At 37.8% G+C, this 25,409-nt stretch overlaps 1 protein-coding gene across 4 annotated transcripts in view; it reads left to right on the plus strand.

Moving 5' to 3' along the window:
• The window catches only part of SPoCk (secretory pathway calcium atpase), a 70,256-nt gene extending 45,871 nt beyond the window's left edge, over nt 1–24,385 (plus strand). For all 4 annotated transcript variants that reach the window (XM_083144008.1, XM_083144009.1, XM_083144007.1 and 1 more), the window contains exons 11-21: nt 1,088–1,177; nt 3,336–3,440; nt 5,111–5,267; nt 5,964–6,134; nt 7,603–7,751; nt 10,914–11,080; nt 12,925–13,110; nt 15,877–16,024; nt 18,420–18,515; nt 20,937–21,078; nt 22,740–24,385. In XM_083144008.1, coding sequence (XP_083000134.1) covers nt 1,088–1,177; nt 3,336–3,440; nt 5,111–5,267; nt 5,964–6,134; nt 7,603–7,751; nt 10,914–11,080; nt 12,925–13,110; nt 15,877–16,024; nt 18,420–18,515; nt 20,937–21,078; nt 22,740–22,861 — 1,533 coding nt within the window. In that variant the 3' untranslated portion in view covers nt 22,862–24,385. The remainder of the gene's footprint in view (nt 1–1,087; nt 1,178–3,335; nt 3,441–5,110; nt 5,268–5,963; nt 6,135–7,602; nt 7,752–10,913; nt 11,081–12,924; nt 13,111–15,876; nt 16,025–18,419; nt 18,516–20,936; nt 21,079–22,739) is intronic.
• The last annotated feature ends 1,024 nt before the right edge of the window (nt 24,386–25,409 follow it).

The raw sequence follows: 25,409 nt of genomic DNA on the forward strand, positions 1-25,409 counted from the left end.
ACACTATTTACGATGTAACATGATTATAAATACGGAGAAACTAGTACTCACTTTTATCCGCGAAGCTGTTTTTTCTTCTTTTTCGATTAATTTCAGTGGCCACTGCCACCATCCTCGTTGGAACTTGCTGTGCTGTTGCTTCAGTGGCCACTGAAATTAATCGAAAAAGAAGAAAAAACAGCTTCGCGGATAAAAGTGAGTACTAGTTTCTCCGTATTTATATACTACCGCGTCTCTCTTTTCCCAATCATGAACATGATTATTTTGTATATTTTTCTACATAAAATGTTTGCAATTTTTGCCTATAAAGGTTATTGAATTTTAAATCAAGAGAAATTTATTTGTGTTTACAGTTTACATTTCTTTCGTATGAGCTTCAGCCCATCACTACATATATTTTGTTTCTTTCTTTTCCTTCCTTAGAGCCTAATAAACACTATTAAATGATTATGAGACTAGTGTACTTTTACCAAAAGTGATTGTGATTTCTTCAATATCCTTTTGTACATTATTCTACAAATTGTAAGTGGCCCATTGTTCTGATGAATCCCTTGAGACAGGGTCATGTTGTGCATTTCAAAGCAATTGGTAGCCAGTCTTGTTTCCTTGATAAATAACATAATCTGGGATTTTAGTGTCAACTCTATGCAAATGTTCATATTTTAGTGGCAAATAACCTTTTTCAAGTTAGATAGCTGTGTTCTGGATGGAAGTGGAGAGGAACAAGATATACAATGAAGAATTTGGTTTTTAACCATTTTGAGTCTTCAATTTAAAAGTTATTCAAAGACAAAATTTCTAATGAAGGGGTCATTTTAAGGGGTTTGCATTTACCACTTTGGTTTTTCCCAGAGTTCTTTTCTGCTTTCATTTGAAAAGTTTGATTTTCTCCAAATTTCGATAAGGGCAGTGGCCCCATCAGCTCCTCCCCACCCCCACCCTTCCTGTGTATGTTAGTGTATACATATGTGAATGTCCTGTTAGTTTCTTCGCAAACAAATATACTGTAGTAGAATGCCAGTAATTAGAATTTTTTGTTGTTAATCGTATGTAAAGATAATGTATGGTTGCTTGTCTTTTGTCGTAGGTTGGAGCTGTCTGTAACAATGCTGTGATAAATGATGATACTCTTCTTGGACAGCCAACGGAAGGTGCTATTTTGGCAGTTGCCATGAAGGTGAGTGGTTTTTACATAAAAATGAAAATTATAAATGTTTTTGACCGGACGTCTGATGGATTTTGCCTTTGAAATGTAGCTGCATATTTAAAACTTTTAATTTTGTGAAAACAGGATGAACCTCAGTATAGATAATTTGAATATAGAGGTTTCAGACTGAACTTGTGTTAACAGTTGAGGGTAAACACTAAGGGTGAGCCAATGTGCGAGTATTGTAATGGATCACATATACCAAGTCATAGGGTCTGCACCACACAACACTTCTATGGAGTCTAATTTTTCCTAGAAATTGTGTGAATTTGATTTATTTTGCATCAGTATTGTATGAAGGTATGGGATTTGTCATTAAATGACAACTATTTTTTATATTCTAGTGTAATTTTTTGAACGTTTTGAAGGAAAACAAGTACCGTATAGGTGTATAATGCGCAACCTGGTTTTTGATAGGAAAAGTTGACAAACAATTATGTCTCGTATATAATGCGCAGGACAATCCAGGTTCAACTAATTGCTTTCTTAGTTGTAGGTCATACAGCTGTTGCTGTGCTGATCAACAGTGAATGACATCATTCTTATTCAATGAGTCCCCTGTTGCTATGTGGACCAAGAGGAGAATATCCTCTTGTTTAAATAAGTCACCAACCCATGCCACCTACCCCCTCTCCCTGCACTGTGTTTAGCATCCCAAAGTTTTCGCTCTTTAACCACCTTATTTATTCTGTAATAGTAGAAAGCGAGATCAAAATTACGTTATGGATTTGCAGTGCTCAGAAAGTTGTTTTTATTATTTCTCGCCCAAAAAATATCGCTGATACACATCCCATATGACGGGAGGTGCATGCTCGAATTCCCCAGAATGGCACTGCTTTTCTTGATGTCGCAGAACATTACATTACAAAGTAAAAAATGTGGGACATGCCCTTTAAACTTTTGTACGTAGTTTTGCTCATTTCCTCTTTACTTTTTATAAAGAACAGTTCTAAATATATACTTTTTACATAACTAACGTAGCATTTTTAGGATGTACATTCAGGCCCCTCAAACTAGCTATTAGGGCATTTCCACACTCCATATATGTAATATTATTTGGTAAATAATACATTTTAATTATTATTTTATATTTCCTTCTGTTCTTTCATCCAAAGTATCATAAAAATCGGAACATTCCTTCATTTTGTGATGAGCTCATTCCAACTGCATTGCACATTAGCGTCGCCATCTTGAATGAAATACTGTTGCCATGTTCAGAGACTACAGAATTCAAGCTTTACGTGATAGGGTTCCGTAAACATGAAATATCAATTCAAGTGTCACAAATTACTCTGTATGCTTCATGTTAGCTGTCCAAATTATTCCGTGCATAATATGCACCACAGTTTTTGGGGGCAAAATTTTTGGAAAAAAGTGCATGTTATACATGAGTAAATATGGTAAATGGTTTGTTTGATTGTTTGAGTTTGGTTTGAAGTCCAGTTTATGCACAGATAGGCCAATTGGAACTGAACCTGCAGCTTAAAGTGGAATCTGAACCACTGTGCAATGTGTGTCTACAAGGTATCAAACTCAAGATCCCTTGATGACAGGAAACGACATTACCACTGTGCCAATGGTGAGATGCAAAACTAGTAAATTGGTGTTGTATCTAACGATATAAGTTTGGCAGTTACGCGGAGATAGGTAATTAACTCTGATACACTTACTGTTCATTTTCCCACATAAGTTTTTTTCAGGGCTTGATTTTGCCACTCGTCTGGTGGCTTCGTCAGGCGTGAACTGTCTTGCTGTGGCTGGTGTGGTTCCTTCTTCTGCCAGCAGCAGCAAGACAGTTCACGCCTGACGAAGCCACCAGACGAGTGGCAAAATCAAGCCCTGAAAAAAACTTACATGGAAAAATGAATAGTAAGTGTATCAGAGTTAATTAGTAAATTGGACCTGGACTCGAACCCAGGTCTCTGGCATACCGTGCCATTGCTCTAACCACTGAGCTACCGAGCCGGCTTAGCCTTGCCTGATTTTTCATTTTCACTTTAGTGAATGGTCACCGTGAGTTGTAATTGTATTGCTTTGCACTTCATTAATACCCGTGAGAAGTTATAATGCTACTATTTTCTCTGTGTAACTTATTTATTGTAAATTATTTGTTATTTCTGTGTTGCAGTTTGGTATGTATGATGTGAGGCAAAACTATGTGAGGCTGCAGGAATTTCCATTCAGCTCTGAGCAGAAGTTAATGGGTGTCAAATGTGTTTCCAAGGATGGCATTGTAAGTTTCGTGGGGATACATCCCCAAATAAATTTTTGTTCTGCAAGTCTTAGTCTGTGATAGACCTCGTTGATGTATTGCTTTATGCAATGAAATAAGATGTTTCTTGTGCGTGTGTTGCAGTTAATTGGAGGCTTTATTGTGTACAAAATCAATTTTTATGCATTGAAGGTTACTGGATGATGAGCTCATTGAGTGACACATAGTAATTTTCTGAATGTTAGTGGCAGTGTTTCTACATTAGCATGCAACGTAATTTCAAGAGAGCACCTCTTGTCTCATCTTCAGGTGAACAAATTTTATTTTAGCAGTGGTGGAGATTGAACCTGCTATAGTCATGTGATTTTACTATAAATCTGGTGTGCTAAGCAAGGTTGGCGAAATTTGTTTTTTTAAAAAAACAATTTATTTTGTTTTAAATATTTTAAGCAGTGTTTTAATGAAGTACAAATAAGAAATTTAAAACATAATGCCAAATAGGCTTATTTTCCAAAAATAATGGTTGATAAGGAATCTGTTAATCATGCGAGAAAGGACTGTGTTCTTAGTTATAAAGTAAATACGTGACTACTACTTAAAACTCCTATTTATGTTACTCTTGAATCTCGCTTGAGCTTCTAAAAGACATGCCCTGTGCTATAAACTGGCCCAAGTCTACAGTAGCACCGGTACGAGCTGTAACTTGCCTCGGTACAACGCTGGATCTTGATTCCGGCTCTATTACTCCATACCTAACCATTGTCAGAGCTATTCCTCCACGCTTACTTCGACATCGACGACTTCTCTTTGTGCTCTGATCACGTGAGTGCTCCCATAAGCACTTGCGTGCCAGCTGGCACTGTTAGTCAAGCTGTTGCCTCCAAATCGGTTGGAAACGTTGGCATACCAAGAAGATTGGAAGCTGTTGGAAAAAATTCAACAACTCCACAGTTGCTAGGCCCTACTCTTATCACGTGGTAGCTACTGTGAATTCCAAAATACGACACTCCATCATGAATGTGTCAAAATATGGACATTAACAACTATATGTAGTATGTTGAGTACGGAACAAGTGTTTCATCTATATACTATCCAATTATGAAAATGTTTTAAACGCCTGTAAAAAAAACATAGCCAGGTGTTTTAAACGTGGTGTACAGATACTCATTATGATATGTTTCTTTGTTAACTCAATATAAATTTTCAGCCATTGAAGAGATTTCTGTGCACAGTAAACAAAATGACACAGACCACATGAAAAGACAAAGTTTAAATGCAAATAACCACAGACTATCAAATATCAAGTATCAAAATGTGTTTCAGAGAAACTACTCTGCGACACCCCCAAATATTTGACCTTAGTCCTCCCACTTCGAGGGTCCTGGGTTCAAGTAACAGCATTGTGTGTGTTCTTTTGTCCAATCATTGTTACAATTAACCTGAAGAAGTAGAAAAAGTTACAGTTAAGCTTAATGAATTTTCTTTGTTTTTAATAAATGTCTTAAGTGTTAAATCCAATATCACAAGAAACAAAGTACATGAATGACATTTCTGGGCTAAAGTGTTACTTTTCAAATCATAATGCACCAGGTAAGAGCATTAGAACATAAATTGAGATTGTTACTAATTTTGTAAATATTGATTGATCACATTTAGTTTTCTTACTGATTATCACAATTGTGTATTTGTAGACGAAAAACGAAGTCTGCTTTGTGAAGGGAGCTCTTGAAAGGATTCTACAAAAGTGTACAAAGTATTGTGAAAATGGAACATTCCAGCAGATGAATTCAAAGAAGGAGCAAGAGTTTCTGCAGGAAGCTTATGAAATTGGAAGGAAGGGTCTCAGAGGTATGTAGTGGTTAATGGATATAATTGGTGATTTCAGACAAACTTGTTTTAGAATTCAACAACAGATGATTACTGTTAAAAATAAGCTGCAAGGGCAGTGAAGACATACTGCAAATTTTCTTCCATAATGTATGTCTTTTAGTTACCTCAAATATAATTTATGCCCCATATTTTAGTCCAATTTTTGTTCAAATAAAGAGTAACCTTACATGTGTAAATACACTAGTTATATTTATTGCTGGTTAATTCATAAAATACCACTATTTAAGAAGTGAGTGTCATTTATACAGTTTCCATAACCATTATTAAGTTCATGGGGTACATTAACAGTTTTGTTAGTGCCCTAGACTCATATGAAAACTAACTAACTCTCTAGCCTTGTTAAACCCGAAGGTTTATGACTGCGGAAACACAAGCCTTCCATCTGTCTCTATCTTGGGCAAGATGAGTCCAATCTTTTCCATCCTTACCAATTTCCTTTAGGTCCATCTCAACGTTCGTCTTGGCCTTCCTACAGGCCTCGTACCATCAGGTTTCCCAACAAGAATCCTTTAAACTCTTCTTTCCTCCCCCATTTGTGCCACATGGCCTGCCCACCTAAGTCTTTTAGATTCACGTGTGCAGATCTTAATGTTTTGTAGCATTGGCAGTTGTGTTTCTTTAATCAATGCTAATGCTGTCTTCTTTTCATATCAGTGGTTGGAATGGCATGTGGCTCTTCATTCGAAGATCTGGCCTTCCTGGGGTTTGTCGGCATATGTGATCCTCCGCGGCCACATGTGCGAGAATCTATCCAGACCCTGTACCAGTCGGGTGTCAAGGTGAAGATGGTCACAGGAGATGCCCAGGAAACTGCTGTTGCTGTCGGTAAGTGGTGCCGGATACAAATGTTGAAAGCAAAATTGACTTGAGTGTTAGTGAAGGGTTTCAAGCAGCATTCAGACTGAAATAAGTGTGTATGACCAACAGGTCTAAACGAACATATAAGTAGGCATGGTTCATTTCTAGTTACAAAAAACTACATTTGGAATTTTTATTGGGAATAATAAATGAAGTTCAGTGAATTAGTGTTTGAAACAAATGGTTACACAGGGTGGGTACTCACCGGGAATTCTGGGAATTGTGCGTGAATTTTTCTCCTTAGACATAAAAATTGCAACTTTTAGTAATCAGAATCCCATTGAATTTTTACATATTTTTAAATGTCATGAAGAAAGTTTTTCACACTTTAGCTCTTTATTTTTATCAAGGGAAAAAAAGCTTGCTGAAATATAAAACATAATTTTCTCAATACGTTTAGTGTCCTTTGCAGAAGAATCTATCTGACAGTCGGAAGATTATTGCAAGATAAGATATCCTGAAGTTGATTAGGTAAATTTCAGTTTGAAATTTTTATACAATTAACAATTTTTCGTAGGTTAGTATATCCCATAATGTTTGTGACTTGTGCTTGTGGATGTAGTATTTCAAGTCTGAGTATGTGAAGTGACAACTGTAAACTGAAATATATTTTTTGAAAGTAGCCTATATATACCGTTTAATTGAATTGAATTAGAATGGATACATTGGAATCACACAGACCCTGTATATTGTTAATGTATTTGTGTGTGGGGGAGTGTGGTGGTAATATGTAAGGTTGAAATGGAGAAAACATCGGTTTGTGCCCTTGAATGTTTGGAAAGTTCACCTTGAAAACCGGGAATTATACTTGAATTTTGTCAGGATCTTAGAGTGGCCTCCCAGGTACACAATATTCAAAATTACAATAATTAGTTTTGTGTGTTTTCTTTGAGTAAAATTTCTCTCCAGACTTTTAATGCACTTTTATCTTGAACAAGGTGTGTTAAGGTTAACAAAGTAGAATAACTATACATTTCAATACACTAACTGTATCAGATATTCACTCCAAAGATATAATAATTATAAATTGTTAGGAATAAATTTGGTTTTTATTAGTTTATAATAATTATTACTACATGATAAAAATTATAATCATAATGATTATTATTATTTCTACTATTAGAATTTGTCAATGGCCTGCAGCACATGTTGCTTCAGTCTGAAGGCTTCCAAAGTTTCAGAGCAAGGTTGTCTTTCTCTGTAAGAAATACATGGGAATCGGAACAAATTTATTAAAGATATGATTTATCTAGCCTAATGATCAACTCAAAGTTCCCCTTCTAACTGTAATGTGAGGAGACTGCAGTCTTCTCTCTTTTTTAATGTATATGTGCCCATGTTGACAGAATTTAAATAAATTCGTGAAACTGTACCTCATCCCCCTTAATGTTGTTAACTGCTGTATTCACTGAATTCGTGATCCTTTTCTTTGCAGCATCAATGATTGGTTTGGACGTGACCCGCATGCAGGTGTTGTCAGGAGACCAGATAGATGCAATGAGCGATCACCAGCTGGAGCAGATCATCATGAATGTGAGCGTTTTCTACAGGGTCACCCCTCGCCATAAACTTTGCATAGTAAAGGTAGGTGCCTTTGAACTAAGAAGCTAAATATTCTTCAGTGCGCGTTAAAATTAGAGGCACACATTTTTGGTAAATAAAAAAGCAAAATTTCGGTACAAAAACAGTCAATTTCGGGTTCAAAAGCGGTAAATACGAGGTCTGACACAAAAAAAACAGATTGATTGCATAAGTGAAAAAACAAAAAGGAGTTGGCAACAACAGTTTTGGTAACGTCATGCGACACCCCTAGTCTATCTGTGCTGCAAGTTTGGACTCAACCGGTCTTGTCAGCAGGGAGTATTACGTCATTGAGTGAACACAGTGTTCTGCCGAAAAAATGTCTATTGTGAAAAGTGAACAAAGAAACATCAAATTCCTTGTGAAACTTAAGAAATCGGCAACAGAAACATTCCAAATGTTAAGTGAGGCTTTTGGAGATGATACTTCGTCTAGGACACGCGTGTTTGAATGGCATGAACGGTTTTCAGAGGGAAGGGACAGTGTGGATGACAATGAACGTACAGGGCACCTACGAACTGCGATTACGGAACAAAACATTGCAAGAGTTCTTGAAGTGATACGAGGTGACCAAAGATCGATTGGTCGTGCAGTGGCTGAATTAGTTAACTTGGAGAGGGAAGCTGTTCGACGCATTTTAACAGGGGAATTGAACATGCGGAAGATTTGTGTGAAGGTTGTACCAAAAGTTCTGCCAGATGACCAAAAACCGTGTCGTAAAGACTAGAAATGAGCCGAGTTCGTTGGAATTTGTTGTTACTTGCGATGAGACATGGAACTTTACCTATGAAAGTAAGTTTCACACGGAATTTGATGTTTATTCTTTGTTCACTTTTCACACTAGACATTTTTTTGGCAGAACACTGTTGCAGGTGTTCACTCAATGATGTAATACTCCCAACTGTCGAGACCGGGTGAGTCGAAACTTGCAGCACAGATAGACTAGGCGTGTCGTATGACGTCACCAAAACTGTTGTTGCAACTCCTTTCTGTTTTTCACTATGCAATCAATCTAGGTTTTTTTGTGTCACCTCGTATAATATAATTTTGGTGCTATAGCGGTGAAAAAAATGGATCAAAAGCAGTACGTAAAATGACATTTTGGTTTTAAAATTGTGAACATAATCCAAAATTTGATTTAATAACTGCACTTTTTACAATATAAACGTAACCCTTCTAGTAGCACATTTACATAGTTACCAGAGTGTTAAATTTATTCCTGTATAAAGGGGTCCATTCTTACTTCTCAAATATTTACAGCAGAATTAATCAATTTCCCGTGAATTGCATAACTCTCAGGATAATTCAAACTTCAGAAAGTGTTGCATCGGTTAATAAACTCTAAATTTCATGTTTAAGAGTCTATTTCGCATTTTGCATTTCATTTCGCATCATTTCGTGACAAAACAGGATAGGAAAATGCACCTCACACCTTTCAGAACCATTAAAAATTTATTTCACATTTTGTGTTTTCATCAAAAACGAAATATGCATGCCCCTAGTTATAATTTCTTCCTTCAGTTTATGAGGTGTTTTATTTATGAAAACCTGTGTTGACATTCCTGATAACTGCCGAGTGACGGCAATAAACCATTTGATTGATGTTTGCAAAGTACAGTGGCCGCGGTGGCTCAGTCGGTAACGCGTCTGACTACCATGCTAAAGGTCCCGGGTTCGATCCCCGGACGGTTCAAATCCAGGAACTTTTCTAACGATGGAAGCGGCCCCGGCGCCCACCCAGCGTCGAATAACATGGGTACCTGGGGGAAACCCTGGGGGGTAAAGGTGGTCAGGGGCGTGATGCTGATCACATCACCCCCAGTCACGACCGGATCAAGAAAGTGTGGGGCGTTACCCCCACACCCCCTATACGCCTTCATGGCGTGGTGCTAAGCACAGGGGAACACTTTACCTTTACCTTTTTTTGCAAAGTACTTTTGTGAAAGTAACTATCAATTACTTTTGGAGTTACTTTGTACTAGATTACATGTACAACAGGATGTGTTCCGTGCATGAACTGCAAGTTGATTGCTCTTTTCTTTACTGGTAACCATTCAAAATTAACACTAATCAGTCTGGAAAAGCCAGCGAATTTAGTTTTTCTGGAAAGTCATAGAAATTTACTGTTTTCTGGAAAAATCAATATTTATGTGGAAGTGCACTAAAAATAGGTTCTTGAACACAGAACAAAAGGACAATAAAGAAATTTTTATTTTGTTGTGGTTTAGCCATACTACAGTTTGATATACTAAATATTTCAGGCAGTTACAGTAGAAATTGCATATTAAATATTATAAGAAAAGGGGTCATGTTTTGAACTATTTTCAACTACAGTAATCGGCTATTGCCATTTTTTGCATTGTGTTGGTACATATTTGGATTAATACATACATTACTCAATTTTACTATAATTATATATTATTTATGCCATGATTGTTATGATTGTTTGGATAAAGAAGATTTCTTTGTTTATCATGAGTCAATATGTGGCTCACTCCTGATGCCCCTATCCAACAGTAAATTTCTGTTCAGTTTTCCTTCTCGTTATTAGTTTTAACTTTGTTTTGTGGGTCTTTAATTTAACTTAAATGTAGTGGCCTTCTTGTGCAAACGTGTAAATACATGAATTGTCCTAGAGACTTGTCTTGGAAAAATTTGCTACAAACCTTATTTACATAATTTCTGTAACTACCTAGTCGATAGCCCCAGAGAATCTTTTCATCATTCATCGCCAGGAAAGTTTCAAGACTTCGTAGTAAGACTTACTAAAAAAACTTCATGCCTTAAACTGCGTTTACCACATTCATCATGTAATCACTGTTGTTTTCAATTTGACATTTCTTGTCAAGTAGAATTTTTCTAATTTCTTTCTACAGAGGCTTCTGTGTGTCAAAACAGTTGCCATTCTTGCCTTAGATACAAGGAATCCTGGGTTCAATTCTCAATTAAACCAACAGCACCAGATTCCAGTCTTTAAAGCTTAGGAGCAATAGGACACGATGCAGTGACTGAAGGAAGAGATTGGGTGTGATTTTTATAGTCGTACTTTCGTAGCTACAAAAATATTGAAAGATTTTACAACTTAAAACATGATTTTTGTTTATTACTTGTTTGATGAATTTCTTCAGTATGATATAACCTACATAATTATTTTTTCTTTTCTAGGCTCTCCAGAGGAATGGTGTAATAGTTGGTATGACTGGTGATGGTGTGAATGATGGTGTTGCCCTGAAGAGAGCTGATATAGGCATCGCCATGGGTAAAAATGGAACAGATGTGTGCAAGGAAGCTGCAGACATGATTCTAGTAGACGACGATTTCCAAACCATAATGTAAGTCACTTTCACATAAATAAACTTACAGAACATGTTTGTTAATTGTGTAAAACCAGGAGCACACTACACTTCAAGTAGTTAATTTTGTTAAGAACTATGTATGTGCTGTGTGTCATTTTATGCTCCTGGTTTTGTATACCTAAGGCAAACATGCAAGTCACTTTCTTAAATTCATGATGAAAGTTGTGCAAATTACTCACAATTATAATATTAAAATATATTAAAAACTTACGTTTTGCGAGTATCTATACTGCTTCTGCTACGTTTCGGGACGCCACTGCTCCCTTCTTCAGGCTGTTCACTTTTAGGTTATACTCAAATTCATAACCTCGTCGACCTTTTATTAGGTATAGGATATGGGATTGGTTAAGTGTGTGTGGTTAAACAGTACATACTTAACACCCATAACAGGTGTGCGTCAATTTTACCATGCTGTTTTCCTAATTAAAACTGCCCCTTGTAACGTTAAAACTTTTAAAACTAAATAGCCACGGCCCGCGTGTGCTGCAATTGCAATACTTCCAAGTTTTCCTCGTTAAGTATGTACTGTTTAACCACACACACTTAACCAATCCCATATCCTATACCTAATAAAAGGTCGACGAGGTTATGAATTTGAGTATAACCTAAAAGTGAACAGCCTGAAGAAGGGAGCAGTGGCGTCCCGAAACGTAGCAGAAGCAGTATAGATACTCGCAAAACGTAAGTTTTTAATATATTTTAATATAAGTTTCTTAAATGTTCCCATAACGAGCATTCGACAATTAAGGATAAAATCGGCAAGGTGAGCAGTTCCTGTTCCACAATTTCTTTTGATGTTTCGGCCTGGTTTCCAGAATCTTCTGCAGTTATTCCCACGCATTTAAAGCATATAAAAGTGACCCACCATCTGGGTTAAAACTACCTGTACAGATTTTGGAACAGGGACTATTTGTAAGTACCTTGTTATTATTGTATAATGATAATTGCTTGGTTCACATGTGTCTACATTGTAACCACTGCATCTATGACATCAAACTTTTCGTGCTTTTCACTTAGTACAAATGTTGGGATTTCTCTATGAAAGATATAACATGATCGACTTTCTTACTGGCCACTGAAGTTCCCTGGTTCAAGTCCTGGCCTAGCCATGGGTGCTGTTTGTTGACATAAACAGCCACAACACTAACTTCAACGACATTTCTGACTCAGCATTACACACGGTCTTATCCCATCAACCAACACATCCTTCTGGAAATGCTGGGCAGACCCTACATATCAGTTACACATGCAACTATAACTGCCAAACTCAACCTATCTGCTTAGTACCCATCGCAACCTGTTCCCTACCGTTGTTGCCTTGTAATCAAGGGGTCCCAGGTTCGATACCCAGTGGAGGCACATGGTGGTTCGGATCCCACTGTAAATTGTAGGTCCAGTCCCAATTAGCCTTACTGTGCATAAAGTGGACTTAAAACACCAACTCAATCAATCAAACCAACCTATTCCCACCCACCCCTTTTCTATCCCGGCCACATATTTTCAACATTTTCCATCCCACTTATCGACCAAAGAGAAACACTGGTGATGGCACATGTTGCAGAACACCTGTTGCTATTATCTTTCATCTTCTGGCTACACTGAAGTACACAGCTATCTTTTCTTTATTGAAAATGAAACCATGTTGCAAAATATAGAAACTTTCATTTTGTGTATTTACTATTTCCTTTCAATTGTATTAATCTCCCCTATTAGTTCCTTTCCTTCCTTTTGTGTGTGTGTGTGTGAGAAATGTAGCTTTTTTACATCTTTAATTTTGCAACCCTTTTTTTTTCCTAATCTCTTGTATTTGTTCCTTGCAGTGCTGCCATAGAAGAAGGGAAAGCCATATTTTATAATATTAGAAACTTCGTAAGGTTTCAGCTGAGTACAAGCATTGCTGCTCTGTCTCTGATAGCACTTGCTACGTTGATGCACATTCCAAACCCTCTAAATGCCATGCAGATCTTGTGGATTAACATTATTATGGATGGGCCTCCAGCTCAGAGGTAGGCGTTAAGTAGTTGTAGCAAATATTTCACCTGGGTTCATTCTTGTAAAGTCCCATGTGTCTGTTCAATAACTGTCATGTAATTAATTTGTAAATTGTAGAGTTTACTTTGTCTGCAAATAAATGCTATTACTTTCTTCACTTTCATGTAGTTTCTGTTGGGAAGGCAAAGCAGAAAGATTATGATAAATGCTATGAAAGTCAATGTGAAACGTAAATGGCCTCCATCCATCCTCCAACTTACTGGTTAGATTTAGTTCTCTCATTTCTGTTGAAACTCGGAGCCATTCATGTTCAAATTAACTTAATAGAGTTATGGTTCACAAGAGTTTCTGTATATTATAATGACACACATGACTGGGAATCAAGACAACAGAAGCTCAAGAATTGTTATGGATTTTGCAGTTTTGAACGCACAGTGTCTTAAGAGTGAGTGTGTTGAGCTTCTGGGAGAGAAGACAATCCAAGTACATGGATGGAAGGTGATAAGTCTTTTTCTGCTTCCCAGTATCCTATCAACATAATTTGGATATTTTATCGACACATGCATTTTTTTAAACCTGAAAGATCGTCCCATTCCTAAGGATCTAAGCATATAAAAAAATACTGTAGTAAAGTACGTGTGGCTTACATCAAGGTTATATTTTTCGTTGCCTGTGTAAAACCAATAAATCATACTCTGCATGCAAATATTAGGGTGGATCAAATTAAAATGGAACAGGGGCAACAGAATGAAATCAACAAGGTTTATTTCAAATGTAATCTCCAAAGTTACCCAAGCACTTGTCCCACTGTTTCACCAAGCAGTGAATACCCTGCTCGTAGAACTCCTTTGGCTGAGATCAGAACCAGTTGCGAACATTGTCCATGACTTCATTGTCCAAATGGAAGCAGCGACTCTTGAATGCCTTTTTCAACAGATCAAAGATATGGAAGTCGCATGGTGATATATCAGGGCTACATGGGGGGTGTTCCAACACTGTCCACCCAAACGTCACCAATGCATTGTTTGTAACAGCTAACGTCCGAGGTGTGGCTAGAAAAAAAACTGATTGATGTTGCTATTGACAAACGGCAAGCGCGTCAAGGTCAAGCAGTGCATGAGTGTATAAAGTGATATCCTGCCTATCGACTGTGTGATTTTCCAGGGTGCGCGGCACTCAGTTCTGCTGTAGCTCGTCGACGAAGTGAACCGTACATCTGTGCTCCGTCGGAAAAATGTTAAGTGTGAAAGTGGAACAGCGTATCAATGTGAAGTTTCTTATGAAACTTGGAAAATCCGCAACAGAAACCTAATGTTTTGTTGAAGGAAGTGTACGGAGATGAGTGTTTATCACGCTCTCAATTGTTTGAGTGGTTTCAAAGGTTTAAAGAGGGACGAGAAGTGATTGCGGATGACTCGCGTCCTGGACAGCCTTGCACGTCGAAAATGGAATCAAACATTGCAAATGTCGGTGAATTGATTCGAGAGGATCGTCGCTTGAGTATTCGAGCTATTGCAAAACAACCAACATTATTACATTAAGATGCTGACGACCCTTTGTGAGCGAGTAAGAAGACGTCGACCTGATTTGTGGAAAAGCAAGTCATGGATTCTTCATGAGGACAATGCTCCTGTCCATACGGCATTGTCAGTCAAGGCTTTTTTGGCCAAGCATGGGATCCCAGTGTTAGAACATCCACCCTATTCACCGGGTATCACTCCGTGCGACTTTTTTTATTCCCAAAGGTCATATCAGCACTGAAAAAAAAACAGATTTACGACCATAGAACCTGTGAAAACAAAAGCGATGGAAGTCATGAACATAGTTTCAGAAAATGATTTCCAGCACTGCTTCCAGAAATGGAAGATTTGTATGGAGCGGTGTATCGATAGTTCAGGGGAGTACTTTGAAGGGGATAATGTTCGTATTGTACAAAATTACCAATAAAAGATTTTGTAGCAACAGTCCGGTTTTTTTCTAGCCACACCTCGTATGTGGCTGCACGTTGTCATGCAGCTAATCCACTCCAGAGGACAACAGGCTGGGCCATTTGATACTGCTGCCCGACCACCTACACATATCACGTGCTCACGCATGACTATCTAGTGCAAGTCTATAAGCAGTAGGGGTTTCCTTCATTACCTCCCACTCTACCTCGACACAAGGTTGTCACCACACACATACATAAATATAACTCAATACATCCCCTGTTCCGTTTTTATTTGATCCAACCACATAGTTAAAATGCTGATGTTTCACTGGCTTCATAGGTTCTGCTTCCTTACCTATAATTTTTATCCTGAAAATCTTAGCACAGTGTGCTACAATGCCAGGGGTCCCATGTTCAAATCCCAGCCTGGGTATGTGTCCTCCTTCATATCAATACTCATTTTCATTGTAGTGATTAGCCAAGAGTGGCAGAAAAGTGACGCTAAATAACAAAAATAATAATGCTGGCAGGAATCTGGTGTAACATTGGCTTTTTTTCTATTTGTGGGCCATGTTTTTATGAACCTTGTTTTATACACCACTTGGCATAAAAAGGGCTTCCCTGATGGTGTTGTCTTGTAATCAACGGGTCTCAAGTTTAATCCCAAGTGGAGGCACATTCCACGTTAAACTGCTATCTGAACATAGCTTCAAACAAATATGGTGCAAGCAGTTATTTAATTGAGTCAAGGTTAACATTACAATGTTGACACTTTTATGATAATGATTTTTCAGTGTAATTTGTGTGAAACCGTAACTTATTCTCATGCACCCTTGTTCTTTTCTTCCAGCCTGGGTGTTGAGCCAGTGGATAAAGATGTAGTGAAGCAGAAGCCGCGCAATGTCCAACAACCGATGATAACCCGATCTCTTGTGGTAAATGTTCTCCTGTCGGCCCTCATCATCATCAGTGGGACTCTCTGGGTCTTCAAAAGAGAGGTAAGGAGAGTGACTATTTCTAGTCTAGAGAAAAGTTGCCCTTGTTATGGAATCATCAAAACTTGTCTGATTCCCACCATTAAAGATAGCAATGTTTGAAAATTGTAGCAAGTGAAAGTTGTCCAAAATATTTATCAATATTAATAACCTGGGGCATAGCAGCCCACGAGGGCTAGAGCCTACCTACTGACTGTCGACCTCACTCCCACATGCCTCAGCAGAGGTGGACAATCATCCAACCAGCAGGGTGACGTGTGGGCAACACGACAAACCCCAGTCGTTGTCGTAGGTTTTCTATGTCTGGGTTACGCTACTCGCACCGGTCCCATACACAGGCTGAAATCTTGGGAGAAAAGTTGTTACGGTTTCCTCAGGAGACGAACCTGCAAGCATCCTGCAGCCGAAGCCCAAAGGTTGCACCTTACACTGCATGGTGTTTTTTTTAGGGTTCAACTCTCTCTCCCCCCCCCCCCCTCCGGAACTTCTGGCATGTTGGATTAATGGAAGTTCAGAAACCAAAATCTGCAACTTCACAAAAATTCATAGAGACAATGTCGAGACGATCGAGCTAGAATTTTCACACATTGCCAATTCCTGAAACTTGAGCGAAACCTCTTTTATTCTTGGAATCGCAGCTCACCCGTGGCCCCTTTCACTTTGGCTGTCTTATTTCCCAAAATGATGGCCCCAAAATTCCCTTTCCAACTTTTAAATTACCTGTTTGATAAGGTTTTAATCCCCCTTGACAGGAATTCAAACGCAGAGCCCCCAGCTTCGTAGTGTGTTACGTTCACTATCCTCCTCCACCCATAGGTCGATGTAGTACATACATGCAACATATATGCGGTCCCATGAAACACATGTAATTGCATAGTGCAAAGTGGTTGTATATAATGCTGTTTGTTAAGTATAGTAACAATTATGACCAACAGGAGGAGGATCGAACCAGTCCGTAGAGCCCCTATGGAATTGGCATTGTTTATTGCAAATTACAAAATAGCAGAACATTTGTTTTTTATTGTTAATAACAGAAATAGAGCTCAGTCATTTAATATTTGAACAGAATAACCGAAGAAAAATTGCGTTATTTGTTTTGTTGTTATTTTTATTTTTACTTTTTTTTCCTTGTTTGATATAATTTGATCAAAAATCGATTGAAATTAATGAAATTCAAACTTCAAAATTTACACTCCAGTTTTGTAACCAAGCATTTAAAATTTCCAGGAAACCGAACTGATTAATTTATGTTACAAGATAGGAACAACTTTTGTTTTTTTGTCCAAAGAATAAATAATTCCACAGTTTTCAAAATTCAAAAATTAAGTTTTATGTGAGAGGTCAAACAACAAACTTTAGAACTGAAATTCCCTTCTAACTTTTAAAGCTATTTTTGAAGGTGTCTAAAATTTAATAACAAAATATAATAACTGTGCGTTTCAGTACACACTACAAAATAAAATAAATAAAAATAAAATAAATAAATAAAAGGCAGTTGTGCTGCATATTGACTCATCTGATGGATTGAGTAGGAAAGACCCCTCAATAATAATTATTATTATTTCTATTAAAATTTCTGGTGACGTTACCATGTGAACAATTATGAATTCCCCCCCCCCGAAATTTTTTCCTGCCTACGGCCATGGGTGTGGGACATTTATCAATATTAGTGAGTGATTTTCCACTGCATGTATAAGCATCAGAATATTCAAGAATTACAATACAATATCAAAATACCTGTTATGTAATCATAAAATGCTGTTTTTCCCACAATATCACAACAAAATAAATGAAAAACAAATAATTTGATCCAATTCCCTGGATAACTAGATTCTGCGAACTGTTGTTTGGCATTTTTGCAGTCCCCGCAAAACACCAAAATGTTGGAAAAGTATGTGTAAATAACATCCAACGGATACTTTTTAATGCGGATACCACTGTTGGGCAATACTGATATACTGATTTTGTCTCAACCCTAATTTAAACATATCCTAAAATTCACTATAATTTATATTCCTTTTTGGCAGAGAAGCAAGGTAATGGGAAAAAATTGAAGGGAATACAAGATGCATTGTTTTTCAATTTTCTCTTGACTGCATATCTACAGAGCTTATGCGTAACACCTTCACCAGAATGAATTATAGGATCAATTAAAAATGGGGTTTCCTTTGTACCTATACTGCTTCGTCAGTACACAAGAAAATTGAATCATTTTCCATACTGCCCAAAAAAAATATTGTTAGGATCGAAGTGGCACATTTTATAAGGATGAACAGTTGAAGTATGTTACACTTTATCTGAACAGGAGTGTACATTCAAATTGGACTGAAATAATTTATAATATTACATACATATGTTGCTTATGAAATTGTGATGTATTGTTTTGTTTGTTTTCCAGATGAGTGACAACAAAATCACCCCCAGGGATACTACCATGACATTCACATGTTTTGTCTTTTTCGACATGTTCAATGCTCTTAGTTGCCGGTCTCAGGTGAGTCTCCCGTTTTGTTGTATTTCCACAATACTACAAGTTTCCAATGTTTCCATTTTGTGAATTTTTGGATTGCAGTGTTTTCCAGGTTATAGTTTATACCCCTACGTGAGCCTCCCTGATGGCATTCACAAGATGACACTCCATTAATGTTCATTTATTTTAGTACAAAACTAAAACGTGTAGTATCTGTATATAAGTATATAAATATGATTTTGTGTTCAGTGTGCAATGACTGGCCGTGGGGTGTTAGATGTTAGATAATTCTGGGTGCGGCAAAAAAAAAAAACTTAAAGCTTCTTGTCTCTCCAAACAATATGTTAGTATGTTGGGTTAGAGGACAACTAAGGTTGAACAAAGAAGAAATTGGTGACTGTTTTTTTAATGCAATCAGTGAGTAGTGTTTGCCTCAAGTTACCCCAAGCAACCAGTCATTATGGTTCTTCACCAGTGGCGGTCCCTCCATGGAACAGAGGGAACAGGCTGTTCCCTTCTACTTATTGCCCTTTTTAGCTATTTAAATTATCTATAATAACATAATAAGAACACTTCTTTCTTCTAAAGAAAAACTTTCACCGTGACTGGACGTTTGTTTACTTCACCTACCCTCATCGTCCCACCCTCTGCTGTCTGACAATCCTCATGGTGCCACCTTCCACCACGGAAGCTGAACTCTAGCTGTTCCCTACGAGAGACATAGCGAATTAGTTTTTTTTTTTCGAGGTTTTGCTATGTGCTAAAGTTTAATCACGTTGTAGTGATAGTTTTGAGTGTAGGAAGTCTATAGTTTCCTGATCTCATTGCAAAATTGCATCTGCCAGTCGTAACAAACTGGAAAAATCTTCTACAGTCTAAGTGTCTGCTAAATGCCTTTGCTAAACGCTGGGAAATAGCTTCCGAGGAAACAGCTCGCGTCCACCTGTTCCACCAGCCCCAAGACGCACGCAACGGCAGAACAAGAAAGCGAATGTTGCGAGCGTAGGGTTGTGAATGTTGTATGATCAACCGGCTAAAGCTTTTAGTTAATTTAACTGTACAGAAAAGACAGCAAACGAACACCTATCCAAACCGAATTAAAAACTAAAACGAAATCGTACACAAGGCATTTTCAAACAAGTTACTACAACTCTGTAAAATGATTAACTGGATACTCTTCCAGTGGCAAATTATTGTTGTTCTTGTTTGTTTGTTCCTGAGAAGGGAGTTTGGAACAGTTCGGGTTTTGTCACAATTTTTACAAATCTAGGGTACGACATGAAAAAACTTGGCCATCTGATTGCCATTATTGCATTGAGGACGTTTGAAGTACAAGAATGCTCAACTCTACAAAAAATGTCAACTTAATCTACAAATAGAGAGATGAAACAGGTTTCGACAAAACATTTTTTTTTCTCTGATGACTCATAAATTGTTTTTATTATTTTTTCTTTGTTGCGCATCAACAATTTTGTTTTTAATGTTTTCTTTACATTATATCAGGGGAGGGGCAAGTGCAGGTCACCTGTTCCCCTGCCTGATTTAGCACCGCATGCCACTGTTCTTCACCAAGTGCCTGCATGAAGGGACACTCACAAAGAACAAATTATAATGTCGGTCGTGTATTACACAAAGTTTTGCAAGTTTATTTTCATATAAATCCACAGCCGACCTTCACGCCAAAAAAAAAAGTATGTCCCTTGAACTTCAAATTGAAGAAACAAGTGTTCGTCGAATAGTGAAGGAAATTGGTGCACGCTCGTACAGATTCTGCATGAAATTAAACGTGAGATCAGTGTTCCAACATGGTTCAAGATATGATAAGATGAATGGAATACGTTGTCAATAATGGTGAAAAACATGTTGTACATGTAATTGTTTGATATGAAGTATACTGTATCATGCAGTTGCGTACTTCTCAGAAATAAATGAGTTCAGCTTCAGTTAAGTTTTTTTGTCGCACTCTGTATTTATTTGCAAATGAAATCTCAGTTTTACTTTTTACAATGTTAATGTATTATAGTGTATATTGCACCTTTTCATGAAGGTACCCTTTGGGGATGAGGGGGGTTAAGGCCACACACATTCTCGATCTTAGCAATTTTAGAGTTGATGTGACCATCACCATGCTCCGGTTGCCTCTACCCTCCAGGTATCCATTTATTTGAGGCTTGTTGAACCCCACGTCTGTTTTATGCAGGGGAAAAAATGAAACCTTGGATTACCCATTCTGGGAATCAAACCCGGGTCTTCCACATGGCAGTCAGACCACTATACCACTGTGGCTCCTTACATATTAATAGACTGTAATTAAATTGAGCAGTTTGTTTTGGTCATGCAAGTCAACAATTTTGACCCTTTGGCTATTTTTCACCCTTGCAGTGTTAGTATCGTTGAGAAACAATATGTGAAAAATGTTAATGTAACTTTGCATCTGTTTTTCAGAGTAAATCGATCTTCACCATTGGTCTCACAACCAACCGAATGTTCCTTCTGGCTGTGACGCTGTCAGTTGTGGGGCAGATGCTGGTAATTTATTTCCCTCCCCTGCAAAAGGTGTTCCAGACAGAGGCTCTCACGGTTACAGGTAAGAGAGATTGTAGTTAACAGGTTTTTGTTAGTGTGGGTTCTTCCAGTAGGGTGGAACCTCAATTTTACGTTTTTCAGGGGACTAACTTGAAAAAGCTTAAAATGTAATATCTGGGAAAATTTTATAGCATTATTGGGACCATGAAGATCGAATTATAATGTGGGAAAATGTAAAACTCTGGAATGTACCATTTTGGGTTAGGGATGAAATTTAAACAAAAAAATGCAGGTATGAGCAAGACTTGTACCGGGGCTGCAAAGATTTTGCAGACTTCATAGATTCAAGGGAAATTTTTATGTTAGGCAGCAAGGTAGGTGAATGTGAATCAACAGGTGGTTCTTTATTGTATTTTTCAACCTGACCAAAAAATGACACTTTTCTTATCACTGTAATACATGAATGCTTTGAGCAACAATCCCCAAACTAGCCATTGGTATGAACACACTCTAGTATGTGATTTCAAAGCCCTTAGCGTCAATCACAGGCTGGCTGGCACTTGTGTGGCATGGAAACAGTCATCTCATTCTTTCTTCACCTGGACATCTCTTTGGCATTCTTGGCTGCCTTGTGCTTCAAACGTCACTCCCAACTCATCCTACATGTGCTTCATGGGATTCAAGTCCTGACTGGCTTGGCCACTTCGTGCGAGTCATGTGATTTTGGTTGATTCACTCTTGGCCCATCCCAGATGTGTGGTTCGAGTCATTGACCTCCTGCAGGATGAAGCCATGTCAGAGGTTGTGATGAGCGAAAGGGTACGTGACATTCACGAGAATGTCTCTGTACATGTAACCCTCCATGTTGCCCTTGATACGGCGGAGGGGACCCATCCAAGTGCAGAGAAGCACCCTCACTCCAGTACATTTCCCACAGTCATGCTTGGCGGTAAGCAGTTGGTACTTGGGGGCGTACCTTTTGCCTTTGGGACATCATACTCACTCCCCACCGTCCGTTGCAGAGACTGTACTTACTCCCATTAGTGTGCAGCACGTAGATCCACTGGCTCCATGTCCACGTCAGGTGCTCCTTCGCACACTTCAGTCTGACCTTCCTGTTATCGAGGGAGATCAACAGCTCATTCACAGGCCAACATCCGAACATTCCCCCCATTCTCAGCCACCGCTTCACAGCACCCACGGATGGTGGCTTTACTCCTGTTGCTGTTATTTCCCGAGTAATGCCCCTTGAAGACAGGCAGGGGTTGGCACAGGCAGCATGCAGAATGCTCCTATCGTACAGGGAACTGTCGTACTCGGCATCGTGGGCTTGGGCATCTTGACAATGCTTCCCCGTACCTTGGTCCACCGTAGAACTCTGCAGATGCCCGATCTTGAGATGCCAAACAGCCTCCCAAGCTGAAGGCAGAATGGGGCACGATCCTTGAGTCGGTGATCGATGCCATGTAGGTGTCATGCTGTGATTGATGCTAAGGGCTTTGAAACCAAATACTGCAGTGGGTTGATACTGGTGACTAGTTTGGTGATTGTTCCTCAAAGCATTCATGGAATAAAAATAAAAGTGTCATTTTTTTGCACACTGGTGGTCTGCATTACTAAATCTGTCTCATCTTTGTCTTGATGCCATCCCTAACTGCATACATCCTCATATCATAAGAAATTGTATGTCTGTGTTTCCTTCAAGACTTGTTGCTCTTCCAGATATCCTGTTCTTGGTTGCACTGACATCCACGGTGTTTATATTCTCCGAGTTGAAGAAGCTGCTTGAACGACAGATTGAGAAGCGAAAGAAACTGCTGAAGGCGGACATGGACTTTGTATGACAGTTAAGAAATACCAGAAGTAAGATCCGAATGGACTAGGAGGGACGCGTCTCCCCCTGGCAGATCGAATCAGCTGGTCGCTTCTGGTATTTCAGGAATTAACTGTCACAAATCAAAAAGATAGAAAGCTGGATGACAACTAATGCAAGTGAGATTCCAACAACTACAGATGGAAAGAAATGGATCTCATTTAACAGAAAATACAAGGAAAACACAATGGAGACTCAATGAAAAACAATATGAAGAAACTGCAGGAAACACATTTTCTCCTCAAATGAGATGAAATCTCGTTACAAATTGAAACTAAAAAGATTAGAAAGAAATGGTGGTAAGATTTGCAAACCCCCTTATGCAAATTGTCCATTTCCCTTCGTGTGTGTGTCGTGCGTGCATGTATGTACGTATGCTTGTAGTCTGGGATGTGTTTGCATGCGTGAGGAAGCATCTTAAATTATCCTACGTACACATGGTGTCATTTCACTTCATAAACGAAGCGAGCATGTATTGTAGTCAGCATGGAAATCATGCTAGTGGTGTTCTAAAAAGAAGAAAGGATGATGTTTTTGCATAATAGCATCGATCGTTCCCCTCATGGAGTATGCAGAAGAAAGGAAAAAACACTTCAGTATTACTTGTCGTGTGTAGAATGAGTGTGTTTAGATATATCGTTGTTCCCAAAAGGAAAAAAAAAAAGAGAACGTCATTAATACTTCATATTTTTTAATGGCTTCACAGTTCCTCACCTTTCTTGTTGTGACACTTTGTTAGCATAAAAGAATGGTAGAAGCTTTGTTGTATATTGCTGTTGTATGAACCGTTTTAATTATATGTAAAAAATGCAAAGTTTTTAATGTGTTGTTGAGCATAATGTCGAGGTAGAACTTCTTCATGGTAAAAAAAAATTGTGACACTTTTGCACTCTATCTATAAATGTATGCTGGTTACAACAAAAATGTTTTTTTTTTTCGTCAAGACATCCCATGTATTTCTCATTTCATACAGTAGCTAGCTAAGCACGTTGTAATGGATGTTGAAAGTAGAATTATAAAAATATATATCCTGTGATACCTTTCTTGGTAAACTGATCCTACATAATCTTTAAGCAAGATTTTCTACCACATGTTCTTTCTATGAAAATGTTACTACTGTTGAATTTTAACTCACTGTAATCATATTGGAAGAAAAGTACATTGTAGTGTTAATGAAAATTAATGAATTTATTACAAAGGGACAAGAACCAGTTTGATATTTCTTTATTTTTGTCATAATTGTTCCGACCAGTTTTTTATGTATACATCGAAGGCAGCTTGCTATTTTCTTTTATGGATGAGAAGGTAAAAAACTATTTTGTTTCATTATTAGGTTCCTAACATGAGTTCTCCACTGTGTTTGTTTCCTTTGTTGTCATTCACAGCAATTGTTGTTTACTTAGTGTTGTTCACGGCCAACGTCTGTTATGAACAAAATAACTTAAAAATGACAAATGTATTTTAAGAGTGAAAATACACAGCTTCCACAAACTAATTGTGTTTTTTCTTATTACTTAATCTTCTGTTGAGGTGTTTTCCATGTCCTCCTTCTAAAGGTCAATAGTTTTTTCACTGTGCAATAAAAATAGAATTGGGCAAAATTTGACTGAAATGTTTGGGTCGGTATGAGAAAAGCATAGCACAAGTCCGTACAACCCCATCACGAGAAATTGTTTGACACTTAAGATCCAGTTTTCCAGTTTCTACAATATCCTTGACAATTAATTATGAGAAAATAAGAGAGAAAGAGAAGTATAGGACATGTCCTGATGAATTGTCATGTGCAAGGAAATTTATAATAAAAAATTTGCAACACTCATGGCAGTGGCAGTAAGCACAATAGTGTAAGCCTAGCATCATGATGATTGTTCATATCACAAACAGTACTGTTTTGTTTCCTTAAGTTCAATTATATTGGTTTTATTTCTGCCAGAGTGATTAAAAGCAATAATGCATAAACAAATTTAAATAGAATGAATTGGAATTTCTAACTAAATTAAATCATTAACCCTCTCTCTGTGCCACTGATGCCAGACATAGTTAATTCTAGTGTGTTTGAAAAAAGGTACAAGCCACAAACTGTGATTTTCTGTTGCTCTCTTTTAAGTCTGAATCATTAGAGCATTTATATGTATAAATTTTATGTTGGGCATATGCAAAGGTTTTAAACAGAGATGATCTAATATGTATATCATGTCTACAATGTTTGCTATTTAAAGAATGAACATAAAAAACTACCTGCAAGTACTTTTTTTCCCGAACACCCCAGAATTAGTACAATACAGGTTAATGCCCACTTTTGGCATGTATTTATCTTAGAATTGAATGTATTACACAAATGTGATGACAATAAATTGAAATAGTGACGTTAATAAGCAGAGAACAATGGCTGCTTGGAAGCAACATATTTTCATGCCTTAAAACAACACAGGATGTACAATTAAGAAGTATTGAAAATAGTGGCGGACAATTTGCACTCCATTATCTTTGCCGTTGACTGTACTACATTTCTTATGTTC

The sequence above is a fragment of the Lepisma saccharinum genome, chromosome 22, assembly GCF_977018435.1.
Source record: "Lepisma saccharinum chromosome 22, izLepSacc3.1, whole genome shotgun sequence".
Lineage (NCBI taxonomy): Eukaryota > Metazoa > Arthropoda > Insecta > Zygentoma > Lepismatidae > Lepisma > Lepisma saccharinum.